This window comes from Apis florea, unplaced genomic scaffold, assembly GCF_048593485.1.
Source record: "Apis florea isolate Af1SG1 unplaced genomic scaffold, ASM4859348v1 contig_2272_pilon, whole genome shotgun sequence".
Lineage (NCBI taxonomy): Eukaryota > Metazoa > Arthropoda > Insecta > Hymenoptera > Apidae > Apis > Apis florea.
In genome coordinates this window covers 2,703,569-2,725,575 of record NW_028256549.1, presented here as the reverse complement: position 1 = coordinate 2,725,575, position 22,007 = coordinate 2,703,569, and the positions used below count along the sequence as shown (strand labels likewise).

Genomic DNA, 22,007 nt, shown 5'->3' with positions numbered 1-22,007 from the left:
AATTTTTAACAGTACTGTTTCTAAGAAACGTTTACTCGAAATACATGTAGAGTTGGAAAATAATGAAGGGGTTATTGTATCTTATTATTGAATTTTATTCTTTAAATACTGTAAAATTATATCGTATACAAAAAGATTATAAGAAGATAATTTAATTTTAAATCGTTTGATAAGTGTATTAATTGCGATAGTTAGAAAATATCTAGCGTAAATTTAACATTTTTATGAAGCTGTGACAAGATGGAATTGTTTATTTGACAAAAGTATAGGCAGAAAAAACGATTTAAAAAATGCCACATCCATGTGTTGTATGCGGGCGTTCGCGTCTGAATCCAAACAATAAAGAAGAAGAATATATGTTTTTTGGATTTCCTGTTAATGATATACCTCGATGTAGAAAGTGGTTGGATTTTTGTTGTCGTGAAGATTTATATAAACTCACAAAAAAACAATTACTTCAACGAATGGTGTGTTCCAAACACTTCGAACAAAAGGATTTTTTAAATGAATATCTCGACAGATTAAACTGTAATGCAGTACCTTCAATTTATGATCCTACACAAAGTTTATACAACATAACCTGTGTATTATGTGGTCGATCTCGTCGAGATCCATCAGATAGAGATTATGATGGTGTAACTTTTCATCATTTTCCTGGTGAAGAATTTCGATGTCTCAAATGGCTCGATTTTGTTGGTGTAGATTCATATTACAGATTGACAAGAAAAGAAATCTTGTTTTGTTACATTTGTTCAAAACATTTTGATCGTTCTCAATTTATGTCTGGTTATAAGAGTAGATTGATAGACAATGCTATTCCCAATATCAGAAATCCTGATCAATTGGATGGATCTGAACAATATATTATAGAATTTGTACCAGAATCAAATTATAGTTCCTCAGAAAAATCCAAGAAATTAGATCCTTTACCCGCTGCTGTTTTAGAAAGTCAAGCATGTGCAGCTTGTGGTAGATTAAGATCTGATCCAAGAAATAAAATAGAAAGATATAAATTTCATCCTTTCCCTGCTTATGAAATTGGCAGATGTTTAAGATGGTGTCAATTTTTAGGTAGAGAAGATATATTGAAAATGTCTCCAAATCAAATAAGAAAGTTAGTACTTTGTTCAAAACATTTTCAAACAGGACAAAGTTTTCATAGGGTAGGACCATGTGATGCTGTTCCAACTATAAAGGACGTATCGCAATTGGATTGTGTTAATTCAACAGAAAAGATTGAAGATGACCAAGATATATTAGAAGAGTCTAATTGTACTAATACAAGTAAAGGAATTAAAAGGCAAAGTTTTTCAAGACCTTTAGTATCTAGTAAAAAACCAAAGGTAGATAATAAGCCTACACCTCTTGCAAAGAAACGTGGGAAATCTAAAAGGCCAACTCTTATTAACATTCCAAGGCCTGATCCTAATAATATTGAAAATCGAGTAATAAGAAAATTACCACTTCCTCCTACTCCTAGTTGGAAGATTCAATTTACAGATCAACTTCAACCTATAACAATAGCAAATCATATTACATCAAATATACCAAATAATATTCAAGGTAATATAAAAAAAGTGATTTTACCATTTACTGGTGATATATCAAATTTAGGAGCTCCTATTCCAGTACATAGTTTATCCAGTATCCCTCCAGGTTTATTAATTAAAATAGATCTTCCTGAACAAGAACAACAAAAATCAATGAAAACAATAAAAAAGCAAACTAGGACAAAAATGATACATACTCCAACTACCTCTAATGAAATTGATTTTAGACAGCAAATTTGGATGAAAAATGGTCAAGCTTCAGTCACAATACCAATTATAAAACAAAATAAAGAGGAAACAGATAAAAATTTAGCTGAATTTTTGTCAACTTCTTTAGAAGAAACAGATGGTAAAGTAATTAGTGAGGAATTAGAAGTACATGAAGAAGTTATATTGCCACATTCATTGGAAGTATTAGATGAAGAAGCAGCTAATGTGAAAGAAGATACATTTTATGAAGATTTTGAAGAAGTAGAATGTTTAGCACCAAAACAAAAGAGATCTTTGAGACGTAAAAAAATTTCAGGAACAATGAGAAGAACAATTTTTCCTATTAGAAATGAAGTTAAATGTTTTTTGCGCAAATTGGCACCTTATATGCATAGACTACCTAGGAAAGCTAGAGCACAGATGAAACTTTCAATTGTTAATATGGTAATTGAGCAACTGTAAATTTGCTAAGATATAAATAAATAATAGTATTTTTAAGAATATATAATTAAGTATAAATATTTTAAATTTATGCACATTATTTACATATTGAAAGAGATCAGTCATATATCCTTTAAATAATGATAATTAAAATATATTATATTTATTATATTATGATGAGAGATAGGTAATAATAAGTTTAAAGAATAACAAAATTGTAAAGTACAAATAATATCTATAGTAAATTCTTTGATTATTTTTATGTCATTTGATTTTATTATTGTTGAGATATATATTTTTAAATGACAGAATATTATACTGTTTTTTGCAAATACTTTAATTTTTTTTTAACATTAATTAATTTTATAATCTCAAATTTTTATAATAGCAATGGATTATAGTTCTAATATGTAATTTATGTATATGTATATGTATTTGTATATATGTATATGTATACACTAAATATGTATATATACATGTACATACAAATTTTGTTGAAAAAAAAAAAAATGTAAAAAGAATTATTGTGCAATAAAATTTTTTGAAAAAATATGAAATATAAGATAGCTAAAAATTTAGCTATAATAAAATTATAAATTTATATATACAAAAAAATAATTATGTATTTTTTTTTTTTTTTTTTTTTTTGAGTATTTTCTCAAAATAAAATTTAATATTTATTTTATATATTTTAATATGTAAATATTATATAAATTATAAATATTATAAAATAAGAATCAAAAGTTTAAAGTTTAAATATAAATTTTAGAGGTATTAAATTTGATACAATAGGCATCCATATTTTGTCTACATTGTAAGCAGTAATATTTGGTTGTTCTTGAGGATAAAGAAGTATTGGTTTTGAAATATCTTCATCTAATTTTAAATGGTTGTTTATCCACAAAACTTTTGCTGAAGCAATTGGTTCTAACACAAATGATTAAAATCAGAATATTATTTAATTTTATTGTATAATGAATGAATATTTACTTTACTTACCTACATTTACTTTAGGTTTTAAATAATGTTCTGTACCAATATTATAAGATGTGAATTTATTTAGTATTTCTTGGTAGTCTGTACACTTGCACAATATACCAAGGGGATGCTCTACACAATTATCAAATTTAGAATACATAATTTCTTATGGAATACTTTGATTCTGTGATTTAGAATAAGTTAATATCAAAATATTAAAGTTGAAAATGTCTGAATTCAGCTACTTTAAAGACGTGTGAATATAGTAATTTTGTGCACAGATATATACCAGTGATACTGTTTGTATTATTTTTGTTATATTATATAATATATGAGAAATTAATATATAAGAGGTATAATTTATATAAGAAATTATACAAAAAATAACAATTAAAGCCATTGTTTATGTATAATACATATTAATACAAGATTTTGATTGTAATTAAATTAAAAAGTATATGTTTCAACATAATACAATCAAGAAGCCAGCTTCTCTGTATTTTTATGACTCATATATAGTTGAAATAGTGACATTCTATAAATCACATACAGGTTATAAAAGCTGGATATAAAAACTGTATAGATAAAATAAAAATTTTTGTTTCATTTTTTATAATACTTATTTTTTTTTTTTTTGGTTATTCAATATTATAAAAGCATCAATTAAATATTATGTTAAGTTAGGTATTCATTCCACTGTATTTGTACCTTATGTATTTATATGTTCATTAAGTGCAAGTTGATTTTTAAGTCAATGCAGATGAAAATTATTTATATATTACACCTAACTACGAAGACTTTGTAGTCTCATTTTCATTTCTTCAAGTTCTTTATCATCTACTTCTTCACTTTCTTCTTCTGCAGAAGTAGATGCTACAATAGATCCTGGAGTTTCTGTAACAACTGCAGGTGCTGTACCCAATTGTCCTGCAGTTACTTCCCATAAGATCTGTGATAGATATGAAATGTTTTATATTATTATTATTAGTATAATTTTTTTATATTTTTACACATAGTAGATAATAATTTACTTTGTCTATTTCTTCATCTGCTTCATCTTCTACTTCCTCAGAATCTTCTACAGATTCCATAGTTTCATCTAACATTTCTTCAATAATACCAGCTTTCATCATTTCCTTTGATAATTCTCTCATTGTTGCTGCTACTTCTGGAACTCTTACTAATGATTGCATCGCTTGCATCACTTCTGTAGATTTTGAAACTGAACCAGCAACTCTAATCGTTGCTAATTGATTTTTCATTTGTAACGCAACAGAGTTCATATGTGCCTTTGATGTATAGAGTTTGTTACAAGTTTTTCGTGCACGTATTATTTCTTTTGCTAGAATTTTACAGACATCTTTATCACCTTTTTTCGCTGCTTCTTTTAAAGAACGTTTTATTTTATCTTCTTCTCGTTGAATTGCTGTATATAAATGTTATTGTTTATAACATATTCTATAAAATATTATTGATAGTAGCTTACCTCTAACCTGTCTATCCAATTGATAGCCCTCTTTCCTTAATTTATGTGTCCATTCTTGAACCTGAAATACGATTTCGTATAAACATCGAATAGATATTAGTATTCATTTCGATTCTAACCATTTCTTTTGGATTTTTTTCTGGAGATTTGCCAAACAAGCCCATTTTTTTGATATGTTGACAGAAGTTCGTATCTGCCAAACATAACCAAACTATCTTCTAAATTAGTCAAGGTAACCATTAGGATTACGTCATTATTGTATGAATCATCGATCTCTTTATGCGATAATAAAAGAAAAAGATTACGATAGGTAAAATATAAAAGCAAAAAGAAATAAACTATTTGATATGATAGAACATTTATATTACTAAAATTTTGATATTATTAAAAAAAAATTAATTATTAAAATCGCTGGGAGGGTTTAATTCTTTTTTTAAGCTTTCAGATATTTTTTATTTATTTTATTTTTATATTAGATTAAAAAAAATATTACATAGTAGATTATAAAAAAGTATTAAAGTATAGCCAATTAAATTATATTAAAAAAAGTATGATTTAAAAAATCGTTTAAATAATAAGTATCTAATAAGCATTTATCTTGTATTTGTACTTAGAACTACATCTTTTAACCAGTTTAATATTTTTGTCGCTATTTCTATTCGCTTGTTTGTGCTTTTTTCAATATTCCGTTGATGTCGATACTTTTCAAGATTTCTTCGATTTTCTATATGATATTTATAACTTGTTATATCATTTTTCTCGTCTGGATGATTGTTTATTCTTTCCTCTTTTATAATAGTTGTTTTCGGTTTACTGTTTTCTGAAATTCTTATAGTAAGTAATTTCTGAAGATCAGCATCAGCGTTCTTTTCTTCTTTATTTCTAAAATTTTTCAGTCGATCTCTCAATCGCTCATCAATCTTTTCCTTCGCGTCGAAATTCCACGGAATTTGCACTTTCTCCAAGTTTAGAGATAAATTGTATCTCTTCGCGAAAACTTCTACAGGCATCGAGAAAATTTGTAAGCTGTCGTCAGTTAAATCATATTTCTCGTTTGACAAAATTGATTTCATCGATTCGCGTTTAGAAATTTTTATACTTTGTTTCGCTATTCTATCAGCATTTATCGTGCTTGAATTTCTTTTTACGGTACGAACAACGTTACCTTTTGTAGGTACGCAACAAGGACATTCCTTGTTTAATAATTGTTCACAGACTTTTCTGGAAATCGATAAAGCGTAGGAACCATCGTTTAATTTTTTTATCTCCAACGGTAATTTTACACCATCACCATAATAAAATAGCTCAGAATTTCGAAGACTTTGAACGTCATTCTTATTACCTTCATTTTTCACAGTGATTTTTCCCAAATAAGTAAAATCTTGCGCAGGAATCGTATCCGAACCTTCGTTTTCCATCGATTTTTCTATACTCGCATTTTCGCCTCTATTCACGATATCGACATTTTCTGTTGGATTCATTCTTGAAGAACTATATTCCACACTGTGGTCTTTAATTCTCTTAGTTGAAGATTTATCTTCAATTCTTGAGGAAGAATCATTATCTGGCCAAGTTTCAGTCATCGAGTTATAACTTGGTAATTCTGAAAATTCTATGCTATCTCGAATTATCTCTTCATTCGAAGTTTTAGTAGCTTTCATAGTGTGTTCCCTGGATTCAAAATTTCTTTTCGCTCCAACTACATCATTATCCGAAAATTTCACAGTCGGTGAAATATCGTTTTTTCGATCTGACATATCTTTTTTATCCTTTTCATACGGTTGTAATGTAGATTCATTTTCTTTTTCATCATTTAGATCTGCTTCATTTTTAGCAATTTCCAAAAATTCTTTCATATCGATATTCGATAAATTGAAAGTAGTAGACTTAAACATATTTTCCGTAGTCGAAATTTCTTCGTTTTCCATTTCCATGATATTCAATTCATCATTCAAAGTGCTTCGAATGATCGAATCGTTAAAAACATCATGGGTCGGATTTTCTGGCTTCAACGTATTTTTTATGCTTTGAACAATTATGTTTTGAACAGCAGGATTTTTACCTGTTTGCAACCCAACTACCGGATCACGCAGAAGACTTTTAACAGTAGCTTGCAATCTTTTCATATCCGTTGAATCATCGGCTTTCTCGTTTGAGGCCGCCAATGCAACTATATTCGTCACCCATTTACCATTCTTGAATTGATGCTCCTCCACAGTCAGAGGAGGAAGTTCTGTTTTTGAAGTGGGTGCGGCAGATACCGTGTTCCGTAAATTATTCCTAATCACATTAGTTGCCCAGTCGCTGTCGAACTTCTTTCTATCCATCCCAGTCATTTTTGATAAGAGATTCTTTATTTCATCCAGAATAGTATGCTCTATTGGCGGCATGGACAAAATACTCTTCAAGTTTGGAACTTGGACAATTTCCGGTAGTAAATCTTCTCCCTTTGCGGAACCCACCGTTTCCTCGTTGCCATCCATTTCAGAGGAGTCACCGGTGGCAAAGTTATTAATTACAGCTTTTATCGATTTATGCAGCATCGTGTTGTCGCAGAATGGCAATGTTTGGTCGGATGGATCCTTTGGAAAATCGTCGGTTCTGACTGATTTCAGCGTCGATTCGAAGGAAGTAGTCGAGTCATTCTCGTTTCGCGAAGGAATATCATCCGGATCTCTTCCTTTATTCATTTCATTGTCTTTATCATTGAGCTTAACGGTTCCAGCTTCGTCCAGGGACATCGTATTTTCAGGAATTAACGCGGGGAATTCTTCCTCCACGGAAGAAGGTATCTCATAGTTCTCGTAATCCAAATTTTTCGGCTGTTGATTTTCCATATTGTCCTCTGGATTTGAATTCCAATTTGGATTATTTTCTCCTACCATACCTTCTTCTTCATCTCCTCGATCCGAACTTTTTGAATTATGCCCATCCATTTTCGTGTCGTCTACGTTTTCAGATCCTATTTCCGCTTTTTCCATAGAATTATTTAATCGAGAGTTAAAATTATAATGGTTATCATATTTTGGATCATCGTTCATAGAGCCAGTACTATTTACAAGTAAATTATCGTAACCGGTTGATCCATCGTTCTCTGATTCGTTGGAATAAGCTCTGGACGTGAAATATGCGACCGTAACTTCCTTGATATCCGAATAATCCAACCCCGTTCCGCTCCCCGTTATTTCGTATTCATTCCCATATTCGTTTCCTAAACCCGTGGATGATCCATCACTCGAATTTGGATCGATAGCGTGCACGCTAGCAGGGAGATCGGAGGGAGATCCAACAATTTCAGACGGTGGCAAATGACTTTTATCAAAAGATTCCGACGGCACAGAATTGTAATCGTTCGTCCCTTCTTCGTCGTTTTTCGAAGTTTTATCTTCGTTCATATTGGAAAAATTAGCCGTTTCAGGAATAATATTTTGAGATTGGGACAGATTGTTGCCAACCATGTTCGAAGGATTATCCGTTTGCTCAACAGTTTGTTGGTTTTTATTTAAATCGTGTTGTCGATTGACCGGCCCAACGACCGAATCGAGTCCAATTGGATCAAATGGAATATTATTTCTCGGTGGAATTGCTTGTTCAATCGTGTTTTTTGGTACTAAAAGTGGAGGATCCAGTTTACGATGAGTGTTCGGTGCATAAGGTATTGGTCCACGTTTCCTAGGAATCATCGTTGGATCCGCGTTGTTGGGCAGATAATACATATGAGGAAATCTGTTAGATGTTGGACTCTGGACTGGGTTCATTTCGTTGGGAAGATAATAGGTCTCGGGGAACCTGTTAGGCAAAGATGGAATTTTCGTCTGGGCCGATTGTGGATCTTGTTTCTTGCCAACGAGTGCATCTTTCTGATCGTCAGGTTTATTCCTCCACTTATCCTTCCTCGCCAATGCTCGTAATTTCGAGATAATATCGCGATTATTCGTGTCTTTCTTCCTGGATGAAGGATTACTTTTCTCCCTGCAGTAACAAACGAAATTATCGTCGTCATACACGTTTATCCTTGGCTCCGTTCCACTTTTGCGAGTAGCGCCAACATTGAAATTATAATGAAGCAACTGTTTTCGAAGAGAATCAAATAGAGCTTGGTCACGAAAAGTTGCATTTTTTGCTTCCTCTATGGTCATTGGTTTTTTCAAAGAAAGTAGATGCATGCTCGGCTTTCGACCAACGAAATATTCACGACGTCTTTCATTATTACAAGGGTCTCCTATGCTCTTCAACGTGGTTCGAAGGATTCCTCTGGGAATCGGCGCGCCAACTCTTTCTCCATGAAATGTCTTGCATCGTTTTGTTTTTTGCCCTTTGCATTCTCCATTTTCTTCTTCCTTTACGCTCGTTGGTACAAAAATTACTAAGCTTCTTTTCGTATCGAGTTTCGAATCAGACGATCCCGATTCCAAATTTTCATCGTTGATCTGATCGATCGGGGGAGGGCTTGAGAAAGTAGTTCTGGAAAAAAAGAAATTTGAAATTCACTTTTTTGCAAAGAAAGTTTATAATATATTAACTCTTTATCTCTTTCTTTAATCCCTTAAGCGATAATAATTATACAATAATAATTTACATAATTTATGATTGTATAATTATATTGATATATCGTGGCAAAAATCTAGATAAAACAATATTTTAGATTTATTTTGAATGAATCTAACATATAGTGCACATTTTAATTTTATATTATATAAAGAAATTCATAATATAAATTAAATTTTACACGATATTGTAAATGTTATAAAAATATATATATATATAATTAAAAATATATAATAGAAAACGTAGGTAACAATAGAAAGGAAAAAATTCGTGCCGTTTTCAATAATAAACAGCAGAGGCGTTAAATTGTAAGAGTTTAACAAAGTCAGCGTGTTGTCCTGTTATAATTCCAGGTATTTCGTCCCTCGACGCGGAATCTAAACTCTTCTTGGAAACGGGGCGAATCAAAACATACGGGGAAATAACTTTGTATATCGTTCGTGTATAGGCGCGAGGCGTATGTAAACAGAAAATTGCCTCGGGGATAGATGGAGGAAATCAAACTAGTTTAGTTTCGGGCGCGGTCGAGATAACACGTGTGAATTCGAGTCGTATCGTGATTTCGTAATGCAAAGTGAATAGCGGCCAGTATTTTGTCAAACGCGATCTTTCGGTGGAGTCCAAAGGAGGAGTCAGCAGCATCATGGACCAGGATGGACTCCGTTCGAGGCATCTCTTAGGTAAGCGAATAATTCCAAATTTATTACAAAATGAACGGATACACGATGATACTACGCAACTTACTCATACAAATACATAATTATAACAATTACAATTGCGATTTTACACGGTACGATTATTCAATCGAATCTCTGTTTAAATCTTTATATAAATTTTAGTAATATGCATCATCAATTATTCCTTTGTTTCGTAATATCGAATAAAATTTTCAAAATTAAATAGAAATATAATTCTTTTTCGTTGATCGATTTGTTAGAAAGCGTCGTACAAATTTGTGATACAAAATTATTTGGAATTTAATTTCCACGTTATGCAAGGGTTACCTCTGCTACATTCGATTGTTCGATTTATTTCGCGATCCATACACGCGTACACGAATTATGCCGACTCGATGCGTTCCTTACAAATTCAAAGTTTTTATCGAATCTTGCAAGCAAGATGAAATTTAAGCGGCGCTGACGCTCGCAATTGCGCCACCGTTACTCTTGGTCGACTAACATATTTTCGCGTTTATTGCGATTCACCTGACCGACTCGTAATAGGGAATTCGTCCAAGGTGGAGGTCGTTTGAAAAATCGAATGAATGTACTCGGTGGTGGAAGCTAGATAAATGGCAGGGGATAAGGGAGAATTTATGAGGGTAATGGTAAATCCAGCAGTATATGGGGTGTTGAAATATATATCGAGGGGGGGGGGGGAAATTTGTTGAATTATCTTTCGTAAATATGATGGTCGCGATGAGGAATACGTATGGCTCGTCACAGCATCGAGATCCCCTTCAAGAAGTCGAAAGATTCTTTCTTCGACGACGATTCATCTTTGCACTTTGTTTCTTTCGTTGGGGGATATTAAGAAAGAGATTAAAGTTACCTGTCGGTGATAGGGTTGCTTATTTCCTCGTTGCTCTCGATATCGATGGTTTTCGAACAGGTTGACGAAACGAGAGTAAGAAGCAAGGAATACGTAAAAATCGAACGATACATGGTGGTCACGAATGTAACTCGTGATCACTCGGTTAGACTCGCGTTTAACATTACCGATCTGCACCGAGATCGATGAACGACTGTACGATTTGAAGCTCGATGGATATATTCAAGTTGAAAGTTGCATACATATGTTTTGATATTTTTCTTTTTGTTGCAAAATTTGTGGTGTCAGGTAAAATTGCATGTTGCAATTTGTGATGTTATGTTATCTTACTACATGGATTAATTAATCGTCGATGCCGACGAAATTACATATCGTTTCACGTTACATTATACATATGTTTAGTTAAAAAAGTTTCTTAATGAAAAAAAAAATAAAATAACGGCGCATTGCATCAATAATGTATTTTGCACTCGTTGTCCGAGAAGGGGATATTCGTTAACAAACAAACGTTTTACAACATCTTTATTTAGGTCAAAAAAATATAAAAATTACACGCAAAATATTGTAAAAATAGAATGTGTACAAAATTAAAATACATTATAATACGTTACAAAAAAGAACAAAACTTGTTATCCACGAAGAATATTCGTGACTCCGTTCAGCAGCATGAAAAATTTCCTTACATTCGTTATCGCATTTCGAAAAACATTTTGTGCAGGATCTATCGATCTGGTACCGGTCGAATCCCTTTCTCGATCTCCCTTCTCGATCGTCCTATTATAATTCTCGTCCAAATTCTTAATTAGCTGTTCCACCGATCCGGTGAAATTTTCCGCTTTGTTTAATCCGTCGATTACCACATTCCCTATCTTCGGTATACTCTTTTCTATCAGGGACGATAATCCATCATCCTCTTTCTTACTTCTTCTTATATTCTTCCTCTTACTCCTGTCCATGCTCCCTTTCGGCATGAATTTTTCAAGCGGTATCTTCTGAATCAGCGATTTTTCGACGTCATCGATTTCACCGAATGTCGGAATCTTTGTGCTCGAAGGCTCGTCCAGATGTTGCAATTCGGATGGTTGTATCTTGAAAGGGGAGAGATTCGAGTGTTATGCAAATTTTAAAAAAGCAAGATGGTTCTATTCTTAAGCCTTACCTTTTCCACGTTGCTATTTTCCACGCCGATCTTCTCCACCGCTTCTCTTTGAACTCTTCTTCCGGATCTTTCCACCCATGGCGCTTGCCTTAACGTTCCGCGTTCATCGGAAAGGGCCGATTTTTCTAAACTTAACTTTTCTTCCCCCTTTCTTTCTTCGATTCTAAGAAGAAGATTTTCGTCAGAAATCTCCTTCGAACTTTGCGTCCTCGAATCCATTAAATAATTGTTCGGTTCAATTTTCTCGCTCGTTTTGCGCAGAAAAAACAGAGGCTCGAAATATTTTTCTTTCGATTCGGTAATGGCGTTTCTTCGCTTCCGTTTTATTTCCATCTTTTTCGAATCCTTCCTCTTCCTATTATCTCTACTCTCGATATTTTCGTTCGAAGCCACCGTCTCAGATGTATTTTCTCCTTCGATTTGCATTCTCCCTTCCGTAACATTTCGATAACTTTCCCCCTGTTGCTCGCTTCCTTGCGCATCGAATTCTCGATCATCTTCGGCTTCCACGATTTCTTCCGACCGCGACTCTTCTCCTTTCTCCACGATCGAATGCATGAAATTTTCCATTTTATCGTCCACTATGACGTTCCCCGATTTCAGAAGCTCGTCGACAGTTTTTGGATCTAGATAGTCGATGAAATCGTTGAGAAGATTTTCCGTCATTTCTTCTTCGTCGCTCGTATTTTTATCCTCGCGCTTGTGCTGCGTCGATTCACGAATCCTGAAAGGTTTGAATGTAATAGGCCTCCAAATAATTTTGTACTTTTTCGAAGCGACTCGTGTATCGGGCCTCGATATCCTCGAACTTTTGTACAATTGCAAAGGAGGATCCCCTCCTTTGTATCGGGATGGATCGATTATGTATATCTCTTTGCCCTTGGGGAGCTGATCCGATTCTTCCTCCTTTTTCCCGGAATATTGAACGACTTTAATACTTCCGAGATACTTTTGCAGGAGACGATTGAACGTGTGCTGGCTGGGCGAGCGTCGAGACGATGCCTGCGTCGAGCAAATTAATTAAATAAAATAAAAAGAAAGAACGAAAGAATCTCTTAATAGATAGAATAAAATAATTAGTTACCCTCATAACCCTCTTCCCTTCCTCCCCTGGATTCTCCTCGTAATAGAATATCCGTGGCCTCTCTACATCCTCCACTAGAGCGAAATAGACTTTATCTTTCCTCTCGCCTTCCTCTTCCTCAGATTCTTCTCTTTTCTCCGTCAATCGTAAATCCTCCGATCGTATCACCTCCAAATTGTCGTAAGAACCGTTCACGGGATCGCGGAAATTTTTCTCATTTTTCGGATTAAAAATCCTCCGCCAAGTGTCCTTACTCCTCAGAATTTCGGTCACCGGTACCTCGACGTCGTCCAACATCTCCTCCTCATCAGCTTGCCTCTTCGCGTCGTATTTGCTCGGTCGATACATGAGCATGTAGGCTAATTTCTCGCGGTCGATCATGTCTCGAAAATCCTCGCTCTCCCTGATCCTCTCCCACGCCTCCCTCCTCCTCAGTTTTCTCTTTTCCGCGTTCTCCTCCTTGTCGACCACCTCGTCAACGCCTCTCTCGTACTTGCTCAACATCATCTGCCTCTTGTCACGCAACTTGTCCCGCAATTGTCTCACCTGTTGAGCACGATTCCTTCGATATTCCGCGGCCCCCTTCTCGATCGATCTCGATCTCGAGATCGGGATGGGGAGCAACACGCGCGACTCTCTCAATTTACGAAACAGATCCCTCAATGCCTGCAACGTTCTCACTTTTTTCGACAATTCGGATTGTCTCGCCACGTTTAATCTCGGCGCGCGTTTCTTACTCTTCCTCGAACCGGTCGGCGAGCTCCCCACTTTATCTACTTCCGCCACCTTTTTACCAGGTCGCTCGAGTTGCTTGCTCCCTCTTGCTTTCGAACTTGCGTCACCAACCTTATCGTAACTGTTCTCGGATTCCTTCTCGTTGACAGTTTGCTCCTCCGACGAAGCGGTGGTCGTCTCGACCAACGCAGCGCTCCAACTTTCACCCTTCGTCGAACTCTCGGTTTCCTCCCAGCTCCCTTCCGTAAAATTTTCCGTAGAATTTTCAATATACCCCTCGACATTGATCGTTGTGCCATCCTCCTCGGAGAGAGACTTGTTCGCATCGCGTCTCACCGATCTTTCCGTCGACCGATCCTCGTCCCCTTTCGCGTTTAAAATTCGCGGGTCCAGATTGGCGAACGACGCCACCTCTGACCGACTTTCCAAAGCGGGGATATTCGAATCGTGGCGCGTATCTCGAACGTTTTTCGACTCGATCGATCGGGAGGACGGTTTCCCGATATCCCCCGCAATCTTGGAGGAATCTTGCGTCGATTTTTCTATACGCCCGCCCTCGAGATCCGCGAACACCTCCACGTCCGTGTCCTCTTGCAAATTGGCGCGCACTATGTCCTTGTCCAAACCCACGACGAGGCGTTGTTTCGTGGGAGGAGCGAGCGCGTCGATGTCCACCGATTCCAGCGACTCGATGGCGCCCCTTTTCGATCGGCAATCGCAACTTCTCGAATGTCTGATAACCCTGCAATTGCAATCCTTCGAATTGGCGTCGTCCTCCTTGATCATCTCCTGATCCAGTATAACGCGCAAGTCCGTCTTCCCCCTTTTCGATCTCTTGTTTTCGGGGTGATCGGCTCCGATCCAAGGATTCCATCCCTTGAAAATAGAGCTCGGATCGTGATTGGAAACTTTCTTGTACACCGTGTTCCCGAACGGTGCTCGCCCGGAGAAGAACGATCGGATGACAGATTCGTCTGGTTGGATGTTAGACGCGTAGATGGGTCGATGATTTTTCGGAAAAGGGAATTTTTCCAAAAGCTTGCTCTTCGTGTCTCGTATCGTGCCATCCGATTCAATCTTCACCATCTCGAGTTTCTTCCCACCCCCTCCGTTCCATCTATCGTCCCTTCCACCCTCGTACGCTCTTTCCACTTCCCACAGCTCGGGAACTTTTATGCCCATTCGATCGTTCCTCGAATTCTTGAAAAATTCGGGGGGCTCGTAATAATCATCCCACGCATCGTCCACGCGCTCCATCGTTGAAACTTGCTTCTCCAAATCCTCGAATTCGTCATTCGCGTAATCGGTATTCGACGAGGAATCTCCATTCCTAACGGGGAAGGAATTTTGAGAATCGAATCGGTAAAAGGAGGTATCCTCTCCGCTATCCAATTCCAGAAAACTGGGTTGCTTCTTTCTACTCCCCCCATCTTTCCACCGTCCGATTCTTGGATCGAACCCTTTGGGCTCTAGGACGAAAGGGATTCCTCCGCTCGATTCCCTCTTGGCCCTGTCCAGTCCTCGATCCATCTCCCTCGAATCGATCGACTCGTTCAAGTTGGCGTGAATCAAGAGCTCGTAAAGGGACTTCAACGTCTCTTTCACGGTGGTGAACGACTCCGTCTTGTTCTCCCGATCGATTTCCTTCCTCATAGTTTCCAGTGTATTCTGTATCCTCAACATCAAGGAAATCACGTCCGTGACGAGGTCGCCGATCGATTTTCTCAACTCCGCGTCGCTCGACGCCATCAGATTCCTCAACCGTGACACCCGATCTTTGTACTCTTTCAATTTGCTTTGCACGTCCTCTTGGGACACCGCAGGGCCTTTGTTGCCACTTTGCTCCCTCGAGTTGGACAGCGCTCTTAGCTTCGGCAATGATTTCGCGTAATCGTAATCGTCCAGCTTCTTTTTCACGAATCTTTTCAATCTCTTCAATTCCCTCTTTATGCTGTTTCTATAGATCGACCCGTCACCTCTCTGCTTCCTCTTGATATCCTTCGATCTCCCTTGCAGGGATCCGCGTGCTTTCGTATCTTTCTCGTCCATCTCCTTTTCTCGCGCGGTCGAGTCATTTACCTCGAGCGTCTCTTCCCTCGTGCAAGATTTTATCTATGCGTGAATCACAGGAAATTAATTTGTTTTACAGGTATATAAGTTGGGTAAATACGGGCGATACAAGCTTCGCATTACTTTCAAATTGGGAATAATCCAGAAACCGATGCTGCCCGACTGCAAACGGAGATCCACGCCACCTTTCGCGTCGGTCAAAATCTTTGGCCGCGTCTCGGGGACCGTGTCGTTGACCAGAGTCAATAGTTTATCGTTCAAGAAGATGGTCCTGGGGAGGAGAGGGTAAAAAGAGTAATCGCATAATTACGATTCATCAATTATTCCACACTTACTCGGCAAACATTCGATTGGGCGCATCGAAACCTGGCGTAAGAACGTATTCGTGGACCGTGGTGACGTTAATCCCTTCCAGATCGAACGTGACCTCACGAGGATTCAGATTCACCCCAAAAATCACGATCGATCCGTTTTTGCTCGAAGCGCATTGGCAGTAGAGGTACACGTGATCCTCCTCGTTTCGAATCCTCGCATCGAACACTTGCGGCCCGACGAGGCTCTTGTGGAGAAAAGACACCCAGTAATCCTGAATACGAAACGACATCGTATCACACACCATCGAAGCGTCGGTCACTTATTTTTAAATATGTAGATATAATAATCGGAGCTCGTTCTTACTGGAGTTGGATAAGTCAGATCTGTCGGTTGCCTCATGATCACGTTCACGTTCGCTTTTGCCGAATTTCCTAGTCTTCTCGCCAAAACGAGAGCCCCTATGTACAAATTCTTGCATTCTTCCGGCCTCGACTCGGCTTCGATCGAATATAATGATAATAATAATGATAATAGTGATAATAATAACAAATGCGCTTACTGAAATACTGTTGGATCGAAAGTCACTCACCGATCCACAACGGTCGATCGTCTACGAATCGACCTATAGCTTTCAACAATTCTTCCTTATCTTCTTGCAAGTTGTCCTGGTGTATGTACGCTCCTCCGTTATCCAAAGTGATGCTCGCAAAGTCGCTGGAAACGATTTCGAGACAGTGTTACCGACTTGCGATACCCTCGATTCTTTACCACTCGATTTTCATTCCGTTCGAAAAATTATATACGCAGCAGCGTATACTAAGATAAGAAAAAAAAAAAGAAAAAGAAAAAAGAAAAACATTTACGGATGCCACGTGATCGCTGAAAGCGCAGGAATGGCTACAGTGAAGTAATCTCGAAGATAATTTAGATGCTTCTCGTTATCGTAAATTATAACATCAGGCCCTGTGACCACGCTGTTGGAATATCTGGGAAATTGGTCCAATGATTTTCGTAGATCCAACGTTTGCCTCGCCAGATCGTTGCCCGTTAGATTGCATCTAATTTGGGGTTCTGAAAAAAGTCGAGACTTGAAGAATCGCAGATAAACTTTCTCCAAACGTGAACGTTTCGAAATCAATTTACCGTAACCCAGCTGCCAGTTGGCGTTAAAACCCATGTGATCGCTGAAAGAAATTATCTCCGTCGCGTCCTCTACGGTCCCTTCGATCGTCTTTTGTCGATTTTCGTCCGGCGAGATGCAGGCGATCACGTCCAACCCTGCCTTTTCAGCCCACTGATGGGCCAATACCCAATCGGATTCTACGATCACCAAACGCCGTTGATGGAATCCGCGATATATCGGAGATGGATATAGGAAAATGTGAGAAATTTCGTATGGAATCCTGCTTTTTTCCAATTACTCTTCCCAAAGCCTACAGCCTTTGTCGAGTATGCAAAGAATAGGTGAAAAATGATTCGTGGAAGAGTAGAGGGGAATTCGATGAAGATTCGAAATTTTTTTACGAAAATTATTTCCTCATCACTCATTTTTTCCGGCAACGAAAGAGTAGAGATTTAGGATGGAAAAGGAGAAGGGAATTGGATACCGTCATAGTTGTCGTCGCGCTAAAGAGCGTTAAGATTCGAAAATTAAAGGATCCTATTCACTAAGCCCGAGCATCTATTCATTTACTCGAGGAAACAACATTTACTCGAGGTATAATAACAAGTGGAAGATAAAAGCGATTCGGATGGAGAACAAAGGAATAAACTTCCGTGTTGCTACAACAAGTATCGGATCATGTCGCGCAGAAATATTAAATTACTGAACTAATTAGGAGGAGGATAGCGTTTGCACAAGAATAATCAAGAGTCGGAGAAATAACACGTGGCGAATAGGAGCTCGAAACGATGCCCGTGTATATCCACGGTACGTAAACCTTCTCGTTACTCTTCGCTAAACACCTCGAGTTTGCATCGTGTACCAACGTTCACCGGCGCATGAACCATTGTTTAGGTTAATCCAGCCAGTTTCTGCAACTGGTTGACCACGATGCTGCGAAATTGGCCGAGGAAGATACGTGGTTGTTACGACGGTGTTTCGTCGTTGATGCAATTTTCGAATTCCGCGCGTCGAATTCTTCGTATTTATCTTTGACGAAGGAGGAGAGCTCGGTTCCGTCGTGGATTCAAATTTGTCGCGAGGGAATGGAGAAGGAATCGTATGTTTTTTCTTTTTCGATTTCAATTAGGCTCACCGGATAGCACGATCCTTCTCTTCTTTCCATTTTCTTCGGAATTTTGATCGGTGGTCTCAAAGTGGGATAGAGCGGTGCGCGGCCCTCCGAGTCGCAAATACGCTGGACTCAAGGCTCTCGCCAGGTTTACGCTTCTCTCGAAATGCGTGCTGAAACGGCAACGATCACGGTTTCCATGTTAAAAAGATTCTCCTAGATTACTCGTCCAATGATCTCGAAAAGATTCGAGTTTTACGATTCGAGATCTCTATAGATTTCTCTCGACGAGAATCGATAATATATGTGTATATAGTATCGGCAGAGTATGAAGGCAGGGATTGAAATTTAAATTAAAACACGTACACGTTTTATTTCGTCGAAGCGTAGATTGAATTTTGTTTTCAACGGTTACACGCGGAATCGTTCTCAGAGTTCTCCCCCCCCCCCTCCCCCCTCCTCGCCCCTTCCTCCATTCTATTCATCGGTTTCGTGAATCGATCTCAAATTCTCGTTTCACGCCTCTTTCCTCTTCCGACCATTCTTTCGTTCGATTGCGCGCGAAATATCGTCTCGTATACCTTGATAAAATATTTTCGAAAATCTTTTAAATTTCGATCGCCCGTTGATAGGATAGAAAGAAAAGATAGATAAGAAATAATAATCGTTATAAATATTCGTCAAGTACGTACCTGAGCGCATTTCCGGCCAACAGAGTTACCGGATCGATGGTGAGACTGAGAAACTTGGGATCGGTAACAGCAACGGGCTCGTTCAAATCGATCCTCAACGTTAATTTCTCGGACGAGCAATTGTCAATTACGAAGAGAATGAGCGAGAAGAGAAAGGTTTGCTTCATTTCGTCGCGATCGATTTAATCGGATCGGTTCGAAAAACTGTCCATTTCCAAAAAACTCGTGGAAAGTTTTGGTTCGCGGAACGTGTCGCGACAACGTTTTTATCCGCACTGAGGAACACGATTGTTGGAAAAAAAATAATAAGCGGAGTCGTCGCGTGTCGACAAGTGGCACGAGGAGTGGAGGTAGCGAGCGTTTTCACGAGCAATTTTGAAATCGCTTACGAGAATTGCGAAAAAACAAAAAACAAAAAAAAAAAAAAGAAAGAAAGAAAGAAAGAAAGAAAGAAAAAAAAAGGAATTGGGAGTAGCGCGCGAATTGCACGCACAGCGGAATCCATTCGATCGATTGTCGAAATTTCGATATAACGAGAATCCAATATCGTTATATCGTCCGATTAAATATAAATTAGGATGTTGAAAAAACGTGTGCGACGTGAAATGTGCGAGTTCGATCGAGAGAGGGTGATTGGTAAATAAATAGACGAACGAGTTGGTAACACGATTGATTTTTATTACATTTTTTTTTTCATTTTTTTTAGAACTAAATAACATAAACGCATATTCTGGTTAATTCACTTTTGTTTATTACTCGTAATATTACTATTGTATTAAGAGCTATAACGATGAGGCGCGCCCCTAAAAATCATTTTCATGCTTTATCATTTTTTTTTTTTTTTCATTTTTTTTTTCTCTCTTTTTTTTGTTAAACCTCATTTTTCTTTTTATTTTTCTCTCGCATTTCGCGTTCTTCATCTCTCCCGCCGTGAAAGCTAAAAGAAACGCCGTGAATTTCTCGTACAACGTAGGAAGAGGAAAGCTCGATTATCCTTCTCTTTTTTTTTTTCGTTTTGATTTTATCCCCGCTTCGTTATCGTTTTCGTTCAAGCTTTTTTCGGAGATTCTGATCCGGTGACTCTGTCGTCGCCTCCTCCTTGATACTTGAAATTTTTCTGTGTTCCTGTTTTTCCATTTAATTGTAGGAAAGATGGACAGGAAGCGCGATCTGGAGGAAGAATCTCCGACACGCGTTTCCTGTTTCCTTCCCTGGCTCTCTCTTTTTTTTTTTTTTTCTTTTTTTCTCTTTTTCCATCGTTTCAAGGGTCAAGAGGAGAGTCGAAGTAGAGAAAGTAGGACTCTATGCATTTTTTACGCGTAACCAAGAGCCGAGATGGTGTTCAGGGGGATGGGTTTGACGGGGGATGGGTACAACTACGAAATCTTCTATCTGTCTCTTGTTTCGTGTTTCGTGTGAGAATGTTGTTTCGTGATCTTGGTGTATTCGCTCCTCCATTAACCTTTTATTTGGCACGATCATTTTAATTTGGCCGTTTTTTTTTATTATCTTTCGAATTTTTTGTATACTCGATCGAAGAAAGAAAAAAATCTCGATTGCCAATCAAGAGAAGATATCGATTACTTTTTGCCCGAAATATCGATATGAAAAAAAGAATTATTCGAAAATAAGAATTTCTTTAGTTCGATTCGCTAAATAAAGGGTTAACTTTCACGCGCATGTTTCACGTGTGTCCGTGTGTAGGTGATGTGAATAAGTGATCGCTTATTATCTAGGTTACTTTATTTTTATATCAGTGTTTATGTGTATATATATATATATTATACATAATCTAACAACAATATATAATATTATCATTATCATCATCATCATCATCATTATCGATCTATCCGGCGTTACTTGTTTTCCTCTTCTTCGAAAATTACGTAATAATATACTCAACGATCAATTCTCCATTCTTGTTCCAACGATTCACTCACTACTCACACCTTATTACAAGAGATCTTTCACTATTCCCCTCTCTGTTGATGTACAACTCATCACTACCCTTTTTTTTTTTTTTTTTTATTAAGAATTTATTCCCTTTATATATATATATATATATACATCTGCCGAGCAAGGTTCGTGCGATTTTTAGGCATTCGAATGACCCCGTATGCCCTTCTCTCATCTTCACCAATCTTCTTCACTCCCCTTAATTTATTTTTTTATTCTCTTCGACGTTTTTTTTCTTTTTTCTTCCTTTTTTTTTTTTTTTTTTTTACATCCTATTACTCCCGTGCAATCCTTAATACGCGATTAACGATTACAATAAAATTATTGGTCGTTGCATGCAGCTAAAAATGCGTCGCATCTTCGAAATATAAAATTACACAGAGATCGATGTGAACGTACGGTTGCAATTACGTAACTTCGAGTTTTGTTCGAAGTTACGGACTAGTATCGTCTTTTTAGTATCTATTTTTTTTTTTTATCTTTTTTTCTTTTTTTTCTTTTTTCTCCTTTTATTACATTTCACTTTCGCGCGATCCTCGCGATCGAAGGAAACATCGATGAAGACAATAACATCGACGCTTCGTTCGCGTCTCGTATCGCGCGCGTGTACGTGTGTGTGTGTGTGTGTGTGTGTGTGTGTGTGTGTGTGTGTGTGTGTGTGTGTGTTTCTGATCACCCTTAGATGTACCTACAAGTGTCCGATGTGCGTGTGTACGCGAATTTCCTAATTTTTCTTTCCCTCCCTCCCTCCCCCCTCCCCCCTCCCCGTGGTATTTTTTTTTTCTTTGTTGTATAAGACAAAACGCATAACATTTAATAATTATAATAGGCATCCGTAGTATTGCTTCTCGGTTCAACGAATTCACCGAAGAATTTGCCGGGGCACGGTGTTGATGTACATTATTTTATGTCGTAACACGGTGAAACAGGGCCGTTTTCACGCGATTCGACGGAAACGAAAACGGAACGAAATCCGAGTTTCGAGTCGGAGTTTGGAC

At 37.4% G+C, this 22,007-nt stretch overlaps 5 protein-coding genes across 5 annotated transcripts; 1 reads left to right on the top strand and 4 right to left on the bottom strand.

Moving 5' to 3' along the window:
- The first annotated feature begins 290 nt into the window (after positions 1-290).
- LOC100869876 (uncharacterized) lies at positions 291-2,263 on the top strand. The gene has a single exon (XM_012489945.3). It carries the CDS (start codon positions 291-293, stop codon positions 2,220-2,222), a length of 1,932 nt encoding a protein of 643 aa, XP_012345399.1. The 3' UTR covers positions 2,223-2,263.
- A 191-nt stretch (positions 2,264-2,454) lies between these two features.
- LOC105736244 (uncharacterized) lies at positions 2,455-4,084 on the bottom strand. Its single transcript, XM_012490016.3, has 2 exons — positions 3,201-4,084; positions 2,455-3,128 (listed from the first exon to the last, which is right to left on the bottom strand). The coding sequence occupies exons 1-2, from the start codon at positions 3,337-3,339 to the stop codon at positions 2,947-2,949; spliced, it is 321 nt and encodes a 106-aa protein (XP_012345470.1). The 5' UTR covers positions 3,340-4,084; the 3' UTR covers positions 2,455-2,946.
- On the bottom strand, positions 3,564-5,119 carry Vps24 (vacuolar protein sorting 24). Its single transcript, XM_003696070.4, has 4 exons — positions 4,785-5,119; positions 4,666-4,726; positions 4,211-4,605; positions 3,564-4,128 (listed from the first exon to the last, which is right to left on the bottom strand). The coding sequence occupies exons 1-4, from the start codon at positions 4,827-4,829 to the stop codon at positions 3,964-3,966; spliced, it is 666 nt and encodes a 221-aa protein (XP_003696118.1). The 5' UTR covers positions 4,830-5,119; the 3' UTR covers positions 3,564-3,963.
- A 139-nt stretch (positions 5,120-5,258) lies between these two features.
- Positions 5,259-10,877, bottom strand: LOC105736225 (uncharacterized). Its single transcript, XM_012489922.3, has 2 exons — positions 10,765-10,877; positions 5,259-9,129 (listed from the first exon to the last, which is right to left on the bottom strand). Exons 1-2 carry the CDS (start codon positions 10,875-10,877, stop codon positions 5,259-5,261), a joined length of 3,984 nt encoding a protein of 1,327 aa, XP_012345376.3.
- A 394-nt stretch (positions 10,878-11,271) lies between these two features.
- On the bottom strand, positions 11,272-19,716 carry LOC100868927 (uncharacterized). The gene is made up of 11 exons (XM_012489432.3): positions 19,054-19,716; positions 18,386-18,534; positions 17,271-17,447; positions 16,991-17,198; positions 16,717-16,841; positions 16,491-16,624; positions 16,148-16,398; positions 15,936-16,083; positions 13,008-15,854; positions 11,924-12,925; positions 11,272-11,852 (listed from the first exon to the last, which is right to left on the bottom strand). The coding sequence occupies exons 1-11, from the start codon at positions 19,218-19,220 to the stop codon at positions 11,394-11,396; spliced, it is 5,667 nt and encodes a 1,888-aa protein (XP_012344886.2). The 5' UTR covers positions 19,221-19,716; the 3' UTR covers positions 11,272-11,393.
- Between the last annotated feature and the right edge of the window lie 2,291 nt (positions 19,717-22,007).